This window comes from Melanaphis sacchari, unplaced genomic scaffold, assembly GCF_002803265.2.
Source record: "Melanaphis sacchari strain LSU unplaced genomic scaffold, SCAv2.0 Contig174_pilon_pilon, whole genome shotgun sequence".
NCBI lineage: Eukaryota > Metazoa > Arthropoda > Insecta > Hemiptera > Aphididae > Melanaphis > Melanaphis sacchari.
In genome coordinates, this window is record NW_020270814.1 from 539,037 (window position 1) to 560,772 (window position 21,736).

The 21,736-nt window shown below is 23.8% G+C and overlaps 1 protein-coding gene across 1 annotated transcript; it reads left to right on the top strand.

Moving 5' to 3' along the window:
• Window positions 1–1,246: 1,246 nt before the first annotated feature.
• Window positions 1,247–21,713, top strand: LOC112592397 (xaa-Pro dipeptidase). Its single transcript, XM_025336425.1, has 11 exons — window positions 1,247–1,441; window positions 1,568–1,751; window positions 7,288–7,479; window positions 10,393–10,440; window positions 13,275–13,336; window positions 13,404–13,448; window positions 18,218–18,487; window positions 19,019–19,167; window positions 19,864–20,159; window positions 20,465–20,616; window positions 21,538–21,713. The coding sequence occupies exons 1-11, from the start codon at window positions 1,428–1,430 to the stop codon at window positions 21,584–21,586; spliced, it is 1,461 nt and encodes a 486-aa protein (XP_025192210.1). The 5' UTR covers window positions 1,247–1,427; the 3' UTR covers window positions 21,587–21,713.
• The last annotated feature ends 23 nt before the right edge of the window (window positions 21,714–21,736 follow it).

The following is a 21,736-nucleotide window of genomic DNA, read 5'->3' on the forward strand; positions in this document are numbered from 1 at the left end:
AAGATTGTCACCAAAAATGAATACATTTAAAATTAATATTTTACAGATATGTACCTACTACCTAGTATCTATAATCTATAATATATATATTTTAAATGAGTATTGCAATGAAGTACTGGGTAGTATTATAGGATATTATGGTTACTATTAAACATAATTTTTGTTTGCGTACGTTGAAACATGTTCATAAATAAAATTGTTCTTTATAGTGGCATTCATTATTTTATAGATAACATACCAATAGCTAATATAGGTAGGTGTACCTATTTTCAAATAGAAAATCAATTTTCTCTGTGACTGGTTTTATCTTTATCGTATTAATTGTTTGTTACTATTAAAAACTGTAGACGTTATTATTGTTAAAACTAAATAAATACAAAAAATTGATATAATGACGTCAAAAAGTTGATTATTATTATTATTTAATTCAGGTTAAAGCATAGACTTTTTATTCAGATTAAAATGTCTATAGGTTAAAAGGTTTAACATAATTAAATCTTAATATTACTATCTGATTTGAAATTGTATTAAAAATGTTTTCATTATTTTATAATTAAATATTGAGAATATAAACCAAAGTCCAGTAAAATAAAAATATTATGGATAGGTATATACTAAATAAAATAATAAAATATACTACAATATATTTCAATAACTTTATTTTCATTTCTTCAAAACGTCTAAATGAAGTGTTTACAAATTATTAGGTAAATAATAATTAAAACAAGACTAGTCATTTTGCTCAAAAATCAAATTTAAATATGAAACAATGTGTATGGTACCTACATCTAATTATTAGTCTATAGTCGCTATTTTCAACAAATATTTTGATTATTATAAGAGAAAGTAATGAGAAAGGACTTATAGCTTGATAATGTTTATAGTTTATAACAGCTAGGTATCAGTTTTTGTTTATGATTTAACATTTATTTCATTTAAATAATCTTAATAATACAATATATAAATTATAATTTCAATATTTTTATTTTTTAATGATAATAATAATAAACAAATGTATTATTTTCTACAAAAATATACTAATATAGTATTCTTTATATTTTATAAAATTACAAATATTATATCAAATTATATTTGGTTTGTTCAATCCTTCATATTTTTACGGCTTTAGACACTATTGTATCTATAATTGTGATAATTTTTATCGTTATCACTTATCACTGTTATCAGTGACGATGGCACAGTACTTCTGTCTCATTATGTAAATATTTAAATAAATATTATATTGTTAGTTGTTACTGCCTTACTGGTTTAATTTATAAACACCAATTACCTATTATTTGTTGTCTATAATTGCTAATTGAAAATTGGTAATAGTTAATTAGAACGAATATTACTTAAAGTGATAAGGTATTTTAAAAGGTAAAATATAGATTTCATTTACTGTATCAGTTTCAAAAAATAATACAATGACATGTATCAGGTAGGTAGTAATTATTTTAACATTTGTTAGTAATGTTGTACTAACATTTTTTTTCAACGATTGAATTAACATGCATTAATTAATTTTTTGGAATTAATATTTTGATATTCATTATTAAATTATTAGTCAAGATGGAAAATTCAGTTTGGGAGAACATACGTTGTCAGTGCCTATGGAATTATTTAAACTTAATCGAGAAAGACTTTGTAAACGTTTATCAGAAGTTGTGGACAAGGATGCTTATGTACTATTACAAGGTGGATCAAATGTATCCCATTATTGTACTGATGTGGATTATGTATTTAGACAGGTTAGTTTATTTTGTTTGACTTATAGGTAATGCATTTTTAAATTTATTAATCATGATTATTTATTTATTTTTAAAATTGTTGTTCTATATCTGTAATCATATTAATAATATATATATTATAATTCAATTGGAGCTGTTTGATTTTTAAATTTAATACAACTGATTAACGATTATTTATTTGAGTGTATATAACAGGTTTGACCTGCGTAAAGAGCCTCGCGAGCCTCCCAATATATTAATAAATATGAAAGAGTCAAAATAAAAATAAAAATGTCATATTAATATAAATACAATTATCGTAAATAATCGTAAATCGATTATTTCAATTTTTGTATACAGTGGTAGTATGTCTATATTTAATTTTAAACAGGTATCTAGTTATTCATTTCTTTGTTAAGTTACATTATATTTTTTCTATAGTGTATAACATAATATTAGAATAAATCTGTGCAATTGTCACTCAATTTTCATGTTTAATGATTTATCTTAGATGTTATGATGATGAATGATTACTGATACAAACATTTGTCATTTCTTATTGTCAAAATAGAACTGAAAGGTTTAATTTTTAAACCTGATTAAAAAAATATTTGGGTCACGGAGTTACTGGATTTAATATATTTCATTTGTTTTTAATTAATAATATTATCTGTCATTAAACAACCAAATTCAAAATAGTTAAATAGTATGCTGATAAAGTTAGTTATAGGTAAATTAGAAAATGAAATGAGTATTATTTTAGTTTTTTTATATATTTTAAATTTACTTCTATATTTATATTAAAAATGTGTAGATATAAAAAAAATAAATGCAGATATGTATCACAAAATTTATACCAAGTTAGCCATTGGTATAACCCTAGATAAAATAGTTACTGATATATCCATCTAAAATCATAACAAAAGATATTAAATACTAAATTACACCCCAATCTATTTTAAAATCGAGATTTTTATAAAAAATGAACTTTTAATATTCCATAATAGTTAAGAATTTGGTTAATGTGAACATTTGGAGCTCAACTTTTGTTGTATACCAAACTATCTCCATGAATTCTACTTCTTGGTTCGTTTCAAATCACACTCTATTTATATATTATGCAGATTGTTAATCTAGCCAAAGTCTATTATAAGAAAATTCATTTTGGATTATCTCACCTCTTAAACCCAATAATCTTAAAATAATAATAAATAAAAGGTATTCATTTTTTTTTTTTCATGAAAATAATGTGGACCATTTTAATGAAAAAATTATAAATCTAAATAGGAAAACTATAAAATATTTAGACATAATAATAGACAAACATCTAAAATAAGTACTATAATATATGTTAAAAATGTAATAATATGTACCAGAAAATTCTTTTGTATATTTAAAGAATTACAAAATATTTTAGATATTAATAGGATATAAATTATATATCTTATATGTCTATCTTTAGTACAATTGATATTGATATAAAACATATGGTTTAATTGTGCGAGGGTCATATTACAAAAATGCTTTTGAACTACTTAAAGACTTAATGTAGTACAAGAATGGTAATTAGCATTAGGCTAAAACTAAAAAACATTATTATTAAAATGAACTATTGCACAGATGACTTATTCAAAATGCTTATTATTCTAACTCTTGAATATCTATGTAGAATAATGTTGATTTTAGAAATATCTGTATAAAAATAGAATAAATTTTAAATAACAAAAAAATTAAAAGAACAAGAAATACTAGCAATTAAAATTTAACACTAACAGCCAAAAAATACCATATTAATTAATTATTTTTTTTTAAATAGAAGAATTAAGCTATTTAATTATAATATGTTTTATGATATAAAATTATTCAAAATAAATTAAAACTTAAATATGAAATAAAAAAATGTGTATGCAATTATTTTATTAAATGAGATCATTTAATAAAATAATAAAATTACTAATTAATTACTAATTAATCAGTAAAATTACTATGAAAAATCTTACCACTGTTTTTGTATTTTATTTTATTTAGTTTCTATACTAAATAATTGTAAACTTCCTGTTTTCATTATAAGTATTTTAGTTAAAAGGAACATTGAACAAGTATCAAATAATGATATATTTATAAGAATATGTTTATATTATCATAAGTTTAAAATTAAAAATTTGTTATTAAGTATTTTATTATGTTTGTGTGTGTATTAGTATTTTAATTTCAATAAAATAAGAAAAAATATACTAATATTCTATTAAAATTCTATATAGGTAATCCTTTTTTTTGGCTCAAAATACACTATATAGTGTTGTTGAGATCTTTTTTATTCTGCTCTTAATGCCAAACTTAGTTCAAATCGGGTCTTTTCATTGATTAGTTTCTCATAATGCTGTTACTCAATCTCAATAAAATGTCTCAATTTATGTATTACTATAATTTTTTTTATTAACTATTATATTAATTATATATAAAGTGTTTTGATGTATATTTTTATGTTAATTTATATTTCATAAATTTAATTACTAAAAGTGTCTTGACGGAAAACACATTATAAGAGTGATAGGTAACTTAAATTTTTAATAAGATATGTGGCAGATATCTGATGGGCTGGGTAAATTGTGAAGAATTTGGTTTACTATTCTAGGTGAGTAATCCAACATAATATGTAAATAACATAGTTAAATATTTCACTAATAATTTCAATAGCTACTTTTTATTTTAAATCAGTTAAAAAAATTATTAAACTGATTAATATTTATACAGGTTTTAGTTTTTCTTTTATACTATATTAAAAATGTATGTATTATATGTTTTTTATTTTTCATTTTTCTTTTAAGTTCTAGGAAATCGTTAAATTTTCTATTATTGATTTATGAATGATAAAATGTATGTTAATTATTTCTTATTGGTGATATTTTTAACTATAAATACTCATTGTTATTTCAAGAAGTATAGTTTTATAAATATTTTTTTTCACATAATCTGAGATAATAACAAAACAACAATTTTGAAAAAGTTATATTTTTACTATTTTTTTTAAAGGTTTTTACTTATTGAATCATCATACATTTTTTGTTTCGTTTTTTGAAGCAAAACATTTTTATAATTACTTTTATTTATAACAATCGAATTCCAAAAAAGTAGTAAGTCTGAAGTCATTAGTGTTAAAAGTTTTGGCATGCAAAGTTGTAAACCGACATTTTGAGGGTAGACACTACCCTCAACTCTACTTAATAATACTTTAAATATACACTTATAAAAATATGTAAATAATTAACGAGTCACTCAAATCATATAAATTGAAATTTTAAGAAAAATATTCTACTTATTTAATTTTTTGCTTTGGAATATGAAATAAAAGATCTTCATTGTTTATCAAAATGGTTTATGACAAAAAAATATTAATTTTTTAATTTTTTGTATTATTAAACTGTTAAGAAAATAAATTCTAAAACGTTAAATATTTTAACTTATGTGATAATGAGTGTTAATGTTATTACTTAAAGGATAAATATCCGACTTCGTGTGTATGAAAAATGTAGGAAATAATTTAATTTAAATACAACAATGTTATCTGTTGTAAAATCTATTTATAATTTATGTAATAATTGCATATAGGTACAATATTTAACGACCAAATATCTTTTTTATAAACAATGTAACAACAACAATAACAAAAATAACAACAAATCACAATATCTATTTGGTGATGTTTATGATATTTGTGGTGGCTAGAGTAGTAGCACACGAGCATTTATGAATATACTAAATTATAAGTTGCCCATGTGTAGAAATTCAAGGTTTGTATTTATATAGGTATATATAATTTTTGTTTACGTGAGTATGTGCCTCTATCAGCCAAAAAACATATTATAGATATAAATGGGATTTGAAACTAATTGATATAATATAGTTTCAATTATTATTTAAAAAAAACATGTTCATATGATACATTAATTATAAATAAGTGTTACACAATAACTACGTTTGCTGACGCACATTGAAAACGTGTTTAATGCATTAATGCATATTATAGGTATATTGTAAGACGGTGTTTATTATTCTTAAAAACAATTAACATAAACTATTTATAATTTGATAATTTGTACTATAAGCAATGTGTCTTACATAAGGTTCAAACTTATAAACTTTCTAAATAAATATCAAATATACAATGAGAAATTATACACTTAAAGTATTAAAAATTTTGTTATTTTTGGTAGCAATAACATTTAATTATTAATTAGAGTATTAAAAAGTAAAAAATTCCCAGTTATTTTCAAAATAATTGGAAAATTATTTTTTTGTTTACAATAATTGATCATATTTTAAAATTTAAAAATATAAAACAGTATTCCACCTAACTTATAAGTTGTTTTTTTATAAAAATTTAAAAATCTTAAGAATACAAATGTACAATTTTTTATAGACTTTTTAATTAGAAATTTTGACAAAATTGGAGATCAGTGATTTTAGTTATTTTATTAAAATTAATATTATTCGTAGAGACTTACGTATATTATTCCTTACTATGTATATAATTATTTGCTATATATACTTAATGAAATATTTAAAATATTTAGATTAATTATATGCTATTTTTAACATGCACTTATCTATATACATCGTTTAACAATGCATTGTTATTAATTTACAAGTTAATAAATAGTTATGCTATTTAACAGTTTTTTTTCTCTATTTTTTAACTCTGTACACCAACTGTCATTATTTTTTTTGTAATTGAACATTAAGTCCGTAATTTTAATTATTATAAATAAATAATAACGCATTTAATAATAAAATATTGCAGTATAATATGCTATCGGTTTTTAACAAAAATTTGTCCAACCTACCGTAGCAATTACTAATAGAAAAATAATTTACTTATAACAATATCATTGTATTATAAAATACTCTTGGGTATATATTATGTATTATACTGATAAATAAGTAATGACAGGACGTATAAGATGGGACTTATTTAATTTTAGGTAATAGGTATACTCAATATCTAAATATCTAATATATAACAGAGTTCCTCGATTTTTATGCTTAGATTAATATGTTTTTAAATTGAACATTTCATAGAAACCTTATTTTAAATTAAATATTTTTTAAATATTTATATGATTCTCTATTCCTTCTACATTTAAATTTTAATTTTCTCAGTTATTTTTTAATAACTAATAAGTGTTACTAAAAATAACTACAAAATTTGAACATTGAAGAAAAAAATAATATTATTGGTTATATATGAATTCATGACATGGCTATAATGTTAAAATATCAAATCGGTGTCTTTATTTTGAATTTTAATCTTTAAACATAAAAAAAAATATGTACTAAAAAACTCTAGTATTTGGTTTGAAAAATCATGAAATTAAATTATAACTTAAGTACCTAGAAATAAGAAATACATTTAATAATCTAAATAAAAACTTAAAAATATACTATAAAATTTGAGTTTAAGTTTTACATATATATATATATTAAATAAGAAATGATATTCATAATAACATATTATCGTTTTCTATTCGTTTGTTTAAAGCTTTTATGTTGGTTTTAGGAACCTTACTTCCATTGGACTTTCGGAGTCAGCGAACCCGATTGTTATGGCCTAATACATGTATCCAGCGGTGAGGCGCATTTGTTTTTCCCGAGAGTTGGAGAGGAGCATTTAGTATGGTTGGGAAAACCGTTGTGTTTAGATGAATACAAATGTCGGTATAAGGTCAACTACGCGTCGTACGTGGACACGGTAATAAATAATAATTGTTATAAAACTGTAATAGGTTTCTGTTTATTTTGTTGAAAGAAGGTACGCCAGGAGAATCATCCCACTGGTTATATTAAATTATTAGTAGACCTAAAGCACTTACGTGTAACACTGTTATAGGATTACACATAGTAATTAAGTATTAATACATTCTTATTGGAAATATTTAAAATTGCCATCAGTTAAATTGTGAAATAAAGATAATAACTTTTGTAGTTTCGTTTTCATTGAAAGCTTTTTTATATTTCGCAAACGTTTATAGGTTTGTGTTTATTCATATCTTAAATATTCTTCAAAGATAATATTATGTTTAATTGTGATGCTTGTTTGACATGTATTGCATGTTATTGAAGGATATTTGCTATTTTAAAAAGAATTTAATTAAATTTATTCTTAATTACTTCTTTATTGGGGATTTAACTTCAAACATGTTCATGTTACGTATAAGTCTATGTAATGAATTAGGGCAGCTTATTCTGCTTATTAATATATATATATATATATAAATCATATTCTAGTAATAGCAATTAATTAAGACGTTTTAAAATATTAATTTTTTAGTATAGATTTTATTTCTGCTACAAAATATAGAGTAATCGTTAACATAAATTATATGTCTAGAAATTCTAGAAAAATATTGTTCGTAGCAATTATCGGAACATTGTAACGCTCAAGACTGAATGGAAAGCCTGTTTTATATGATATTAGTGTTTGAAAGTTTGAAAGTTCATTTGGAGCTTTTAATTGAATTGAGTAATTTTTAGTAAAATTTTTTGAGGAACTAGAAAGATTTTTTATTAATGTTTCATTTTTAAATAATTTGTTGGACATGTACTCTGTTGTGATACACTATATGTCCTAGGCTTTTTTAAGGTATAATAATATACTACCAGTATAAGATATTGTTTATTGTGTACTGTTCTTCAGATATCTGTATAAGTAGGTATTCTCATACCTAGAGGTGGTTTAAGATTGGAGGTTTCACCAAAATCCACATTATTCGCTAGGTAGAAATTAAAAGTTTTCAAGGTATCAAATTAAACGTTTGTTTACAATTTTCACCAATAGTTAATAATTGATAAAATTAAATCTTTTTTTATTGGTTTAATTATTGCGTTCTATCACTGGTCTGGGCAGATAAAAATTATTGTGTAAGCTCGTATCTATGTTATATATTTTTCTTAGGATATATTATAATATAAAATAATGTTGTATAGGTACCTTTTTTTATTTTGTTTTTTGTGATTAACCACCACATGGTATTTATACTTGTGATAGACGCGTCGTCAGAAACGCATTGACTGTTGACGAAAATAGCACCTTTACAGCATAGGTATATATTATGGCATCATACTAATGTTATTTTCTAGGACAGATGCCCAAATGTTTCGCGTTAAGATCGTGTCTGACAAGTAACGATGAGTGACAATAACCAAAATTTTTACAATATGATCAATAGTAGATACAGGTTATAGAGAATTAGAGTAGGGTTTTAAATTCCATATTTTACTATACATACTCAATACTCATATATAGGCAGGTGCGCTTTGCCTAAACGAATTACTATTCTGGCGTTTGTAAGCACGCTAAAAAAAGCCACAGTTTGGGACATAGGGGCAAATGCTAAGGGAACCAAAATAATTGACCTTTTTAAAAAAAAAGTATAAGCTTTCTTGAAAAATTAATGTGTGCTACATTAAATTATACTCATGTTTGTTAGTGTATTTTTTTTAATCGCCGAAATAATAATTGATAATTATAAAATATATTTAAAAAAAAATATTTTTCGCCATGTTACGTTAATATAATTCTATAGAACTAGTAGAAAAAAATACACGAATATTATTGCAATTTAAAAATTTAAAACTTAATATGTGAAGTAAGTCACGAGTACTTACATTAGATACACGATACACCCCAGTTTTTTCTATATATGTTATAACGCATACCTTCATATGATCATTGTTTTATTTCAAATTGTTGCCGTAGATTTGTTTTGTTATATTATTATAGAAAATTATCAAACTAGTAATAAAATGTTGTTGACAAGAAAAAAAAAGTAGTACATTACATTAATTGTTATTTAAAGGAACTATAATAAAAGAGTCCGTGTAATAAACAATTTTATCTTAAGTATTTTTCATTAAATATTTATTTTAAACTTTTTAAGATAAGTGAATTTATACAGATTATTATTTCTTAATATGATTTATACTTTTAAAAATTGTAGTTCATTATTTATACTCTACGTATTGAATAATAATTTATAATAAAAAATCATCAGTAATACTATAATAGTATAATCTTAAATATTTAAAATTATAGTAATGTGAGATTTTAAAATTTTTTGAATGTAAAAAGTAATATGGTTGCTACAATCTTAAATGTTAATATATCGATTTTTAAATATATGTTCTATGAACATAATTCATGTAAAAAGATTTAAATGAAACAAAATTTCTGATCCCAATCGCTTCTATGACGTTTGATAATATAATAAAAGCTTTGATGTTTTGATTCATCTTCTATTGATATAGTATAATAAAAAAGTTATGCTCAAAGCTTAAAAATTTTTAATTTGAATCTTATGAAATATTTTTATTAAAGTATCAATATAATTTAATATAAATTGAAATTACTGTATAATAATTATTTAATTAATCTATTGATTATTTGTTTGGTATAATCAATGGTATAACACAGTAATGAAAACGAACATAATTCATATCAATTTAATAATTTATTGTAATAAATGTGATTAAATTATTTAAAAGACAATTATTATGGACAAACAAATTTTTTTTTGCTGATAATTTTGTTTAAGCACATACGCACACAGATATTTGTACGATTGTTTATAATTATAATAATTGTTTGTCTTATATGTTTTATTAGCTTGGTGAAACACTGAATACATTGAAACCTTCATTGATATTGACTTTGGTAAGTAAAACAATTATAACTTAACTATATTTAATTATATTTATTATGTTTAATTTATATATACCTATTTTGCTATGTCCTTAATATGTACATATATTGTGTAAGTTTTCTTAATTTACTGTATCGTTGATTTTATATTAAAATTAAATTAAAACAGAAAACAAATAACATTATATCTGTATTGACATTTAATATAACGCATTCAGCATTGTTGCCAATTTACGTTGATTAAATCTACTTTCTCGGTAAGTCGAGCCTCTCAAGTAAATTGTGAATATGTACTATTACAATATTTCAATGTATTTAGTATAAAATTATAATATCATTATTTTTATGACGGGAAAGTACTAAAATACTAAATAGAGTAAAATTGTGACTTTTAATAATATTATTCAATGCAATTTTGTTATGTGTAATATAATATTATATGTATATAGGTACTATATAAGTATTTGAAATGTTAACTGAGTAATATTTATTTAATATACTTTTATAAATATTTCTAAGTTTTAACTAAGTTTCTGTATTGATGATGGTCTTAGTGCCAGTTTCTTTATTGCCTTAACTAAATTATCGTTTTATTTTTAATGTGTCATACATGCAACGCATAACATAAATAATTATTTTATTTGACGATTAAATATAAATTGTTTACTAATATTTCTGCCATAACTATTTGCCAATATAAAAATATGTGACACAATCATTATCTTTTTTTCATCGGCTTTAATATAATAACACTATAATAGCAATAACACACGAGTTACTGAAGTAGCGTTAATGATAAACAATTTATTTACATTGTTCGTTTATTTACCCCGAGACTAACGATTTATACGTCCTAATTTCGATTTCTTTCTCAATTCAAGATCTGTGCGTATGCAATATTAGTTGAATGAATAATGAATATTATGTTTTAATGACTGATCGTTATGAATTTAATCAATATAAATGCGTACTTAATTATAATAATTAAATGTTCTTAGATATTTATGGTTGATGTATTTTATTGCGTTCGAAAAATTTAAGTAACTGATAAAAAAATTCAAATAGTTTTGAACATTTATTGAATGTAAGCTTGTAGTTATACTGATTATAGATAAATATATTCTTTGTAATGTGAATAATGAATATGATACATAATATGACGTGTAAGTGTAACCTTGTACAAAATCACCAAACTTAATGTTATAAATGTGATTAAAAGAGATTTTTAAAAATTATTTTTATTCAAACTTTAAAGCTCAATAACTATATTTTTGGTTTATGGTTTTTTCATTAGTTATATGGTTAAAATAAAAAATGATTATTTGTTTTAGATTTTTATGTCTCGTAAAAATGTAAATAGTAATTTAATTAATTATGGTATGTTAAACCTTAATTTCTCAGTGATTTACTTTTAATTTGTTTTACTAAAATTGTTGGATCAAAAGCAATGATTGAACATTTAAAAATATTATTTATTTTTTTTAGATTATTTACTTTAAAGAAAATCATTGGGATAAGGGAGGGGAGTTTTGTGTACTTTATATTTTGTAGAATTACCATAAAATTATTAAAACTGCCATCATTATAATGTGTGGTAGCTATAAATTAAATTGATTTGCCAATTATTGTATAGTTTAAATGTATGTAAAATAATAAAACTTACCAAAATAAATATATACTTCTATTTTAAAATGCCTTTTACATTTATAAGTTATATGCTACAATTAAGTTTTAGCAGATTGGTGTGAACAATTATTTTGGGGCTCTTATTAAAATGTCTTATAACAAGTTATTATTTTTATTAGCCAAATTTTTTTACAATATTGGTTTTATGGTGCAAATAAAAATATTATTTTTATTTTTTTTTAAATAGACATGTATTCACAATCTGTAATATAATAAAACAACAAGTAAATTTGATAACTTTTTTTGTTCAAGGTTGGATGCTTGAGTAAAAGGGGCATCCATCGACACTACTTCAATACAAATATTTACAAATTTACTTTTCTAAATGTTCTGTATTCTGTGGTGTACCGCAGTATCATTAATTTAATGATTCAAAATAATTTTAAGTTTATTATATAATCAATGGATTATATAATAAACTTAAATGGGTATTTAATGTTTTATATTTCTAAGAATAATTATTGAAATATATTAACTAATTGAAAAGTTTTATATTTATTCCTTAATAAAGTAATATAAATATATTTATTTTACTAAATATTTATATATACAGAGTAGATAATTTAACATAGGTATTGATATTGCATAAAATAAAATATCTAACAAATAAAAATTTAAAAATCAAGAAATTTTATTTATGTGTCTATATAAAGGTCTGGAGATATGTGTAAGACTTTATATATAGAAATATAATACTTAGTACTTAACAAACATTTTTTAAACTATATACTAATCTAAATAATTTTAAATGAATATAACTTCTTTAAGTAGGTACCTATTTGTAACATGTTATTTTTTTCGTGGTGATAGTTTAAGTTTAGAATATTTCAAATGAAATGTTGATTAATAATGTATAAATAACAACTATTGTTCTGTTTTCAATATTGTTTATGAATTATAAGTATTTCTTGAGCAAGGCAATATAGTACAATTTCTCAAAACAATGTTTTCCAAGAATTGTATTCTGCTTGAATTTACATAACATTTATTATGGTTTATATATTATGTAATTGGGATTAGAAATGTTTGGTTTTAGTATAATTGCTGTATATTTGTTGAATGCAATTTTTTTATTGTTTTTAATAAAAAATTTTAGGTACCTACAATTTTGAAGTTAATATAGTCAATGATTTTAATACTTGTTTCTTCTTTTTTTTTAGTTTGGAAAAAACACTGATAGTGATTTGACATGTAAAGAAGCACATTTTGAAGGAATAGACAGGTAAAAAAAAAAAAAGTTTTAAAATATTGTATTAATATTAATTATAATTATTCTTTTTTAAATTAAGGTTCATATTGGACAACAAAATATTACATAAAATCATTGCTGATTGGTGAGTAAATAAAAATTATTAAATAACATACATAGTCTTTTGAAAGACATTAACAAGAAGTTAACATATTTTTATATCTATTGTTAATATATTCAGTCAGTTCAGCAGGATATTTGAGTTCTAATATTTTTTCGTAGTTGATAGTCATGACATTTAATCCAATTTTTTGAAAATGTCGTATTCTAGTGGTTTCAATACCAGTTAAGTGTTCTTTTCCCCAGCAATAGTGTTCTGGTAAATGAACTAAAATCACAGTGCATAGACCAGGATGTTTCTTGAAATTTATGTATCTACTGTCAAGTTTAAACTTGATTGGGTGTACTAAAGCATCAATTATGTAAATACTCATAAGTGGTAGTTGACTTACAATGGTCGAGTAAGAAATTTTGTAGTTTTGAAAAGTGTTTTCAAGAGTATTACTGATTTCTTTTAAGAGTCGTTTTATTCTATAGTCACACCAAGCGCTCTTTGCAAATTTATCCTTGGGTAACACTGGCCCACGATAATGATCACACTCTAATGTCATACACTGGTCAATAATTTTTAATTTTATTTTTGTGTAGTCATCTATACTTCCATTTTCATATAAATTATGTAAAAAAGAAGTATTAAATACTCTGTGAACAAAATTCAACGGATGTTTCTCTAAATAAACACAAGATAATAATATATCTATTGTTTCTCGTGTCTTAAAGTTATAAAACTCTTTATTCATTATATTTTCCACTTTAATCCAAAACTCAAAAGCTGATTTAGGTTTATAGTTAAGCTGACCGAATGGCCAAAATAAATCTCTAAATTGAGAAGGAGTTATGTTTGAACCATATTGAATTATGTACTTAGCACATCCTTCAAAAATATCTTCAGAACGTACATTAAATTTAGAACAGTAATTCATTATTTCTACCATTAATAAAGGACTATTTATCATACTATGTTTGGCTTTTATGTAGCGTTCTAATGCTCTTACAATACCAATATCCACATAGTTGGAATTATTTAACTCGTTTACAATTGAAGTTAGATTATTTTCACTCATAGTGTGTATGTTTGTATTAATCCACCTGGATATAGTCTTAAAGATAATAATTGAATTGCATTTTGTTAATCGTAATGTATATAACATTTCTATCAAGTCATCAGTAGACAGATGATGCCAAAAGCGCTTTAAAGATCTCTCTAACAGCTTCATAATGGTTTTTCTACTTTTTTTTAACAAGTATAAAATTCTAAAAACTTGAATTACATTTTTTTCATTTATTTGATCAGATTTGTCCATTATTCCAATCCATAGCTGATCTGCTTTTTTGACTTCATTTAATTTAGAAAATGCATCAATTGCTCTGCATAAATCATCTATATTAAGTTTATTTTCAGTTACTCGGCATAAGATTTCTTCAGATATTTTATTTTTAAAAATTTCAAATGGTAATACTCGAGCACGATCAATAGATATTAATTCTAGTATTCCAACAACAGCAGAGTTATTATCTCCCTTCATAATTATTTCCAGCAGTTTTTCTAATATTGGTGTTTTGGTATAATCTATATTTGGTTTTGTATCTATAATTGATGGAAATTTATTTGATGCTATATGCAATTTAAAGTTCTCTAGTTCTACAATTTTTTTTAAAGCACATACCGCTACATCTGGAGTTATTTCATCTAGCATTACTATTTCTAGTAGATCTATTAGTGATTTTACTGAAGAACATTTTTTAAAGCCTCGAATAACATCCACAATTTCTTCATCAGCTTTTTTACGATCTGTTTCATTCTTTAGATTATTTAATTTATTAACTAGTTCATCATTTTTGGTGTCTGTTTTTTCAGTTGTGGTACATTCGTTACAGCAAATTTCATTGCTACATACGTTACGTACAATCAATGGTAGTTCTCTTATTTCACTTCCATCTTGGATAAATGCAAACGTATGTCCAAATTTGTCAGCTTTATATCTGTATTGTGTGATGTTTATTGTTTTTAATATATTTAAATAGTTAATCCTATTAAAAAAGAATTGTTGGATTACTATTCTTGACATGTTTGATATATTTCACTACTTCAATATTCATAGAACTAAATAAATACCGGAACTAAAAATATTATTAAAAGATTATTTAATGTTATCATAATTTTGTTAAATTTACATAATACTATGCAATAAAATAAGAAAATGTTTCGTATTAACTATTAAGTAGGTATGTAAATATTTTATTTTTGAGTATTTACTATTTTGTATTTGAGTCGTAATCGTAAACTTGGAACTAAAAATTGATAATAGATAGTATATGGTTATCAGAATTAATGTTTTTACCAATGACGGTTATAGTGATAGTGTTGGTGGTATGATTAGTTTGGTTAAAAATTTATTGCGGTAATTATAACTTTACTGCTAGATATCACTACTTAGCTATATTATTGTAAATACAAAATTATGTTCACAAATCTTTATTTTTTGAGACGAATCATAACGTTTTAATAATATTGTGTATTAATTACTACATAATTTACAATAATTATCGTGTATTTTATATTTCAATACATATTTGGGATTAATAATAAGCTATATTGTCATTCGTGTGTGAAATATTTGTCATCTTTTAAATTCCGATTAAGTGGCCAACGATTGTTTATAAAATACAATATCAATGTTTTTGAGTGTAACGCATGAGAATACGACCAAATTAAACATAATATAGGAAAGATCATCAAAATTAAAAACATTCCTCATCGGTGCTTATTGTTTAGTTCTCAGTAGTAAACTGATATTGATGTTTTTTCCTTTATTCTTATAAGGCTATACACGTATACTGAGTATGGTCAACTTATTTAAAAATTGTTACTTAAGTTACATTATCACAATTAAAAAAGAGGCGTTTATTGGGATTTAGCAACAGTAAGTTATAAATTAAACCTGTCAAAACATAGAATATAGATACTTAAACTAATAATATATACCATAAGAAAAATAAATATTGGTTATAGAAAAAAATTAAGTTTATTATAGGTACTTTTATTTTATTTTATTATCTAATAATAAATGATGCGTCGATGTACTCATGATATACGAACTTGTTGAGTGTTGAAAAGATATTACGTTTATACATAGTTGCTAAGTTATAACGAATTTGTTTAAAATATTTAAACAATTAAGCTTTACGTGTTTTCATTTTATTGACTATATTTTTGCTATAATGTAAGGTCACTTTTTATTTTAGCGTTTATTTATTTTTTGTTATAACTATATGATGCCTTTGTTAAATAACTTGAAGAATTATTTTTTTTATTGACTATAAAACAGTCGAATTATGAATGATTTTGAACATTTGTTCGAATTTCAGATAATAGGTTAACAATGTTAACTTAACATAGATCTCGGTATATATCATCGTGAGTAGGTAAATCTGGACCATTTTCTGTTGTTTTTAAAATTTATCCAAAATGTCATTTGAATACTCCAACGTATTTATTTATTTTTTATCTCGCTACAAAATCTACTTTTTACACAATATAAATGAATTGTTTTAATAGAATACTTGAAATACGATATGAGATAAGTAAATATTTTTTACAACATTCGGATTAAAACTAAAATAAAAATGGTACACTTTTAATACATTTTTTCAAATTCTATAGTAGTATTTATTACTTATTTTATAATACTTGAAAAATATACAGTAATTTTGACTGTTCTCACTAACTCATCGAACTCTTGTGTCTTAATTTTTTTTTTTTTTTTTGTAAGTGTATGTACTTGATCGTTGGTTCACTGACAAAGAGAAAAGAATTGGAAACGTGTATCCGTTGTTTTATGTTAGAATATAGAAATTATTATAATGACGCATCCATATTATTATTATTCATTATTCAAGTAATATATACATGAATATAGTTGCAGAATAATTAAGTTGTATTACGCCAATTGCTTTGTCATGAAATAATTTTATTAGTTTTAAAATCTTAAATTTTTTTTTTAAGTTTTTAAATTATTGATTAAAATTATAAGGTATGGTCTAATAAGTCTTATTAAAATTAATGTATAGATAAGTATAGATCATATTCAAACGTTTAACTTTGATAATAGATTAATTTACTCTAATATTTAAACTAATGAAATACAATTGATTTTGACGAGTGAAAATTTATGTATTTGTAAGACGGAGACAACAAATAGGTACCTAGCGTCTTCTTAAACCTGTTAAACGTTTTATCGTTGATAATATATATTATATCTATTTAATGGTATTAGTGAATTTCTATTTTGTTTTAAATTAATACAATATAGAATAACATTCTTGTAGTGTTGATCGTTTCATTAGAACGTTATATAATCACTTGTGAGTTTAGTTGCCTAAATTTTTTAAACCGGTATACGTTCTGACTGTTATAATGTAATTTATATCTAATATTAAATAATTACATTAGTGGTATAACCATTGATATATAAAAATAACAAAATATAATATACAATAATAATAATAATAATAATATAATAATATTATACTCTAATATACTATAATATATTATAAAATCAATGGTATAATGTACACATATTATCCTTACAAAATTAATTTGAAAGAAATCGATTTATTATTTATTTTGTCCTATGAATTGATAAACAATTTAGTAGTGTTTGTTGTGTCAGAGTGTATGTATACTTATAATTTATTAGATTAGGCGATTTGTGTAATTCGTTTGTGCGTAGTATATTATCTAAACAATATCAAAGGTACTTATACGTTATTGTCGTTATTTGTTTGTTTCAGTCGCGTCATAAAAACGGATTATGAAAAAGAAGTTATGAGGTACGCGACGAAAGTTACTTGTAACGCTCATAAGTCCGTGATGACAAAGTGCAAGCCAAACATGTATGAATACCAATGCGAAGCAAATTTCCTGCATTACGCATATTACGTCGGGGGGTGCAGGCATGTGGGCTATAACAACATATGCTGTTCGGGCATGAACGGTGCCATTCTGCATTACGGACACGCCACCGAACCCAATTCTAAAAAGATCCACGATGGCGATATGTGGTACAATATTATAATATTAAAATTAAAAATACAATATTAGATTTTGTTTATACTTATAGATTTTGAAGCATGAAAATGTATTTAAAACAATCATGTGTTTATGTACGGGTATACCTATTAAATAATGTTTAAGTATCTATTTATATTATATTGTGACGATAAAAAACACAATATTCATAAAAAATAATTAGCGATTCTTATCGTTTATTGTCATTTTTTATATACGTTCCATTATACGGATTAAAAGTCGTACAGAATTACCATGCTGTGTAGATATGCGCGAAAAATTGAATAAAAAAATTTCGTTTCTGACATCAATGCTACGATTATATTCTATAGGATACAAAGAACACTGTGCGAGATCGATTCGGATTAAATTTAATAAATATGTAAATCTGAAGATTTTTACTTGTATTTTGTGCAACGTATTATGTCGATAAGCTATATTAGTTATTAGGTTATACGATTTAATATTATATTGGTTGTCAAAATAAATATATTAAACATGTATATTGTATTTGTTATTTTTAGTCTGTTCGACATGGGAGCATCTTATTATGGCTATACGGCGGATGTGACTGTTTCGTTTCCGGCTAATGGAAAGTTTACTGATGATCAACGTGCGATTTACAACGCTGTGCTTGCGGCCAGCCGTGCTGTGATGAACGCAATAAAACCAGGTATACATTTGTTAAGCTTTTTATGTGAGTTTACTCGAATTATTCTAGATTGACCCTCAACTTGCCCACTATGATATATTTTTATTAAATGAAAGTTACTTAAATTTTCTTTAGATTAAAATTATTATTTACTCAAATTAGGAAGCCGATTCTTTAGTACTCGTATTGTTTCTAATTTTTTTTTATTGATGTAAAAATTAGTGGCTGTAATATATTAATTTGTAACTAAATAATTACTTATCATCATTATTATTGATATCATAATATAAAATGTTAATATTTTGATTGATTTAATTATTATTTAATTTATGAAGAGACTTTTTGATTCAGTAATAATGTGTTAAGAGTTATTGTATTCAATTAAACGGTATTTCAGTTTTGAAATATTGTTCTTGTTAATCTTAGTTTCATGTTGTGTAAAAAATAAAGCTATATATAAGTTAGGTATTATAATTGAGGCTTATTTTTATTCTTTTGATAATAAGTTAGAAAATTTATATGATTTAGTTTGCTTTAATTGCTTACATTTATCTTTTAATGTATAATTTGTGTATAGAGAATAAAACCTCCACGGTGGCGCATTATAACTATTGTTTAATAACAGTACAAAAAAAACTTTTTTCATCCCAATCTACTAAACACAAGTATCCATTATCATTGGTTGAAGCTTATAATATTAAAATAATATGGTTTTAGGCGTTTCTTGGGTGGATATGCACATATTGGCTAATAAAGTTATCCTAAGAGAGCTGCGCGAAATCGATTTACTTCGTGGCGACATCGATGAAATGTACGAAGCCGGTCTCGCTGCAATATTCCAACCACACGGGTTAGGGCATCTACTGGGAATCGATGTGCACGATGTTGGTGGTTACTTGGAAGGACACCCAGACCGGCCGCTTAAGCCAGGCGTCAAGGCCCTGAGAACGGCCAGAAACTTGGAAGTGGGCATGGCACTTACTGTTGAGCCAGGATGTTATTTCATCGAACCGGTATAACAGTATATTTTTTGAAATTTGTTTTCAGTTTTATACACTATAATGCACCCTTGATGTTTTGCAAATTGTTTAGCCGTATACACACGGAACAGTGACTACTAGTGAGTGGAGAGGAGGTTGGAGATAATCTTCTTCCCAACATTTTTTGGATAGGCAGTTTATTTTGAAGTGCTTTGTTTTTTTATGGTCAGAAAAGGTCACACAATTTCTATATTTACTTCTCCCCAAATTAATTTCTTAGTTTATCTATGCTTAGGAAAAATATCACGATTTTAAACTTTATCGTGCAAATGTTTTAGCTGTTAAAACGAGCTCTTGATGATCCAGTATTATCCAAGTTTTTGAACGAAAAAGTACTGAAACGGTTTTGGAAGTTTGGCGGCGTGCGTATTGAAGACAACATTTTTGTTACTGAACGTGGAATTGAAAACTTCACTCCAGTGCCAAGGACGTAAGTTTATAATTTGTAGTATAGGTTTTTGTTCTTTTATTGATGAAACATCGAAGTTTATTTACGTTTTCTCATATCGGTATAGAGAAAGATCACGTGATCTGTATACAATAGCGGGTGTTGAGCCAATATTATTAGAATAAAAATATCGTTTTCTGTTGTGTTAAACGATGAATAATGATAACTAGGGTCAGATTTTTTATAAAAATTGGTATGACGTGTTCTTTGTCACGTTCTTTTAAAAATATATGTAGTAGGTTATGTTCATAAATCGCCTAATATTGACATAAATGATTTATTTTTTTATTCTGTATATTTTTGCATATTTTAAGAACAATGCGTATTATTAAATATTTTAATTATTGTAAATAAGAAAAATTCATGTTTTATGATATGAACATATAAACGAAATTAGTGTAAAAGGCTAGATACAATTTTGTATCATTATATGATTCTAATTTAAATTTTATAAAATAAATTATTTTGAAAATTTATTAAAAACGCTTTATATTTGTTTAAAAATTAGATTGACAAAAATTGATTTAGCTTAAATTAAAATACAGTTATTTGATTGACTTTAAAATTATAAAATGCAACTTTTTCACTCGACGATAGTGTGGAAAATAATTGGTAATTTCATTGTATATTTCATTATTTTATATCGGATATAAATTCTAGCTTTAGTTGTTAAAATTAGTTATCAATAATAATTATTGTATTTTCATATCTAATATTGTAATGTATATCACACTGTTATTGACGGCTAGGTAGAATAAATTTTTTTTAATATTGTTATATTGCTCGTTGAGAAAATACTGAACAGAGACTACTAAAATCGTTTTATAATTTACTGTGCAGTAACTATACAGCAGGCAATGTTAATTTATATGCGTTTAATTCATTTTTTTTTTTTTGTGTTAGTGTTGAAGAAATCGAAGAGTGGATGAGTAAAAAAGAAATGGTCGCTTAATTCTATGTCATCGAAGACGACACGTTTACGCAATTTCATATTGTTAATAGTTAAACGATATTATTTATTTTAATCTAATAATCAAGCATAAAATGTTTAAAAAAAATTATACTTATTTTCAGAATTATTGCTCAATGTGTTTATTTATAT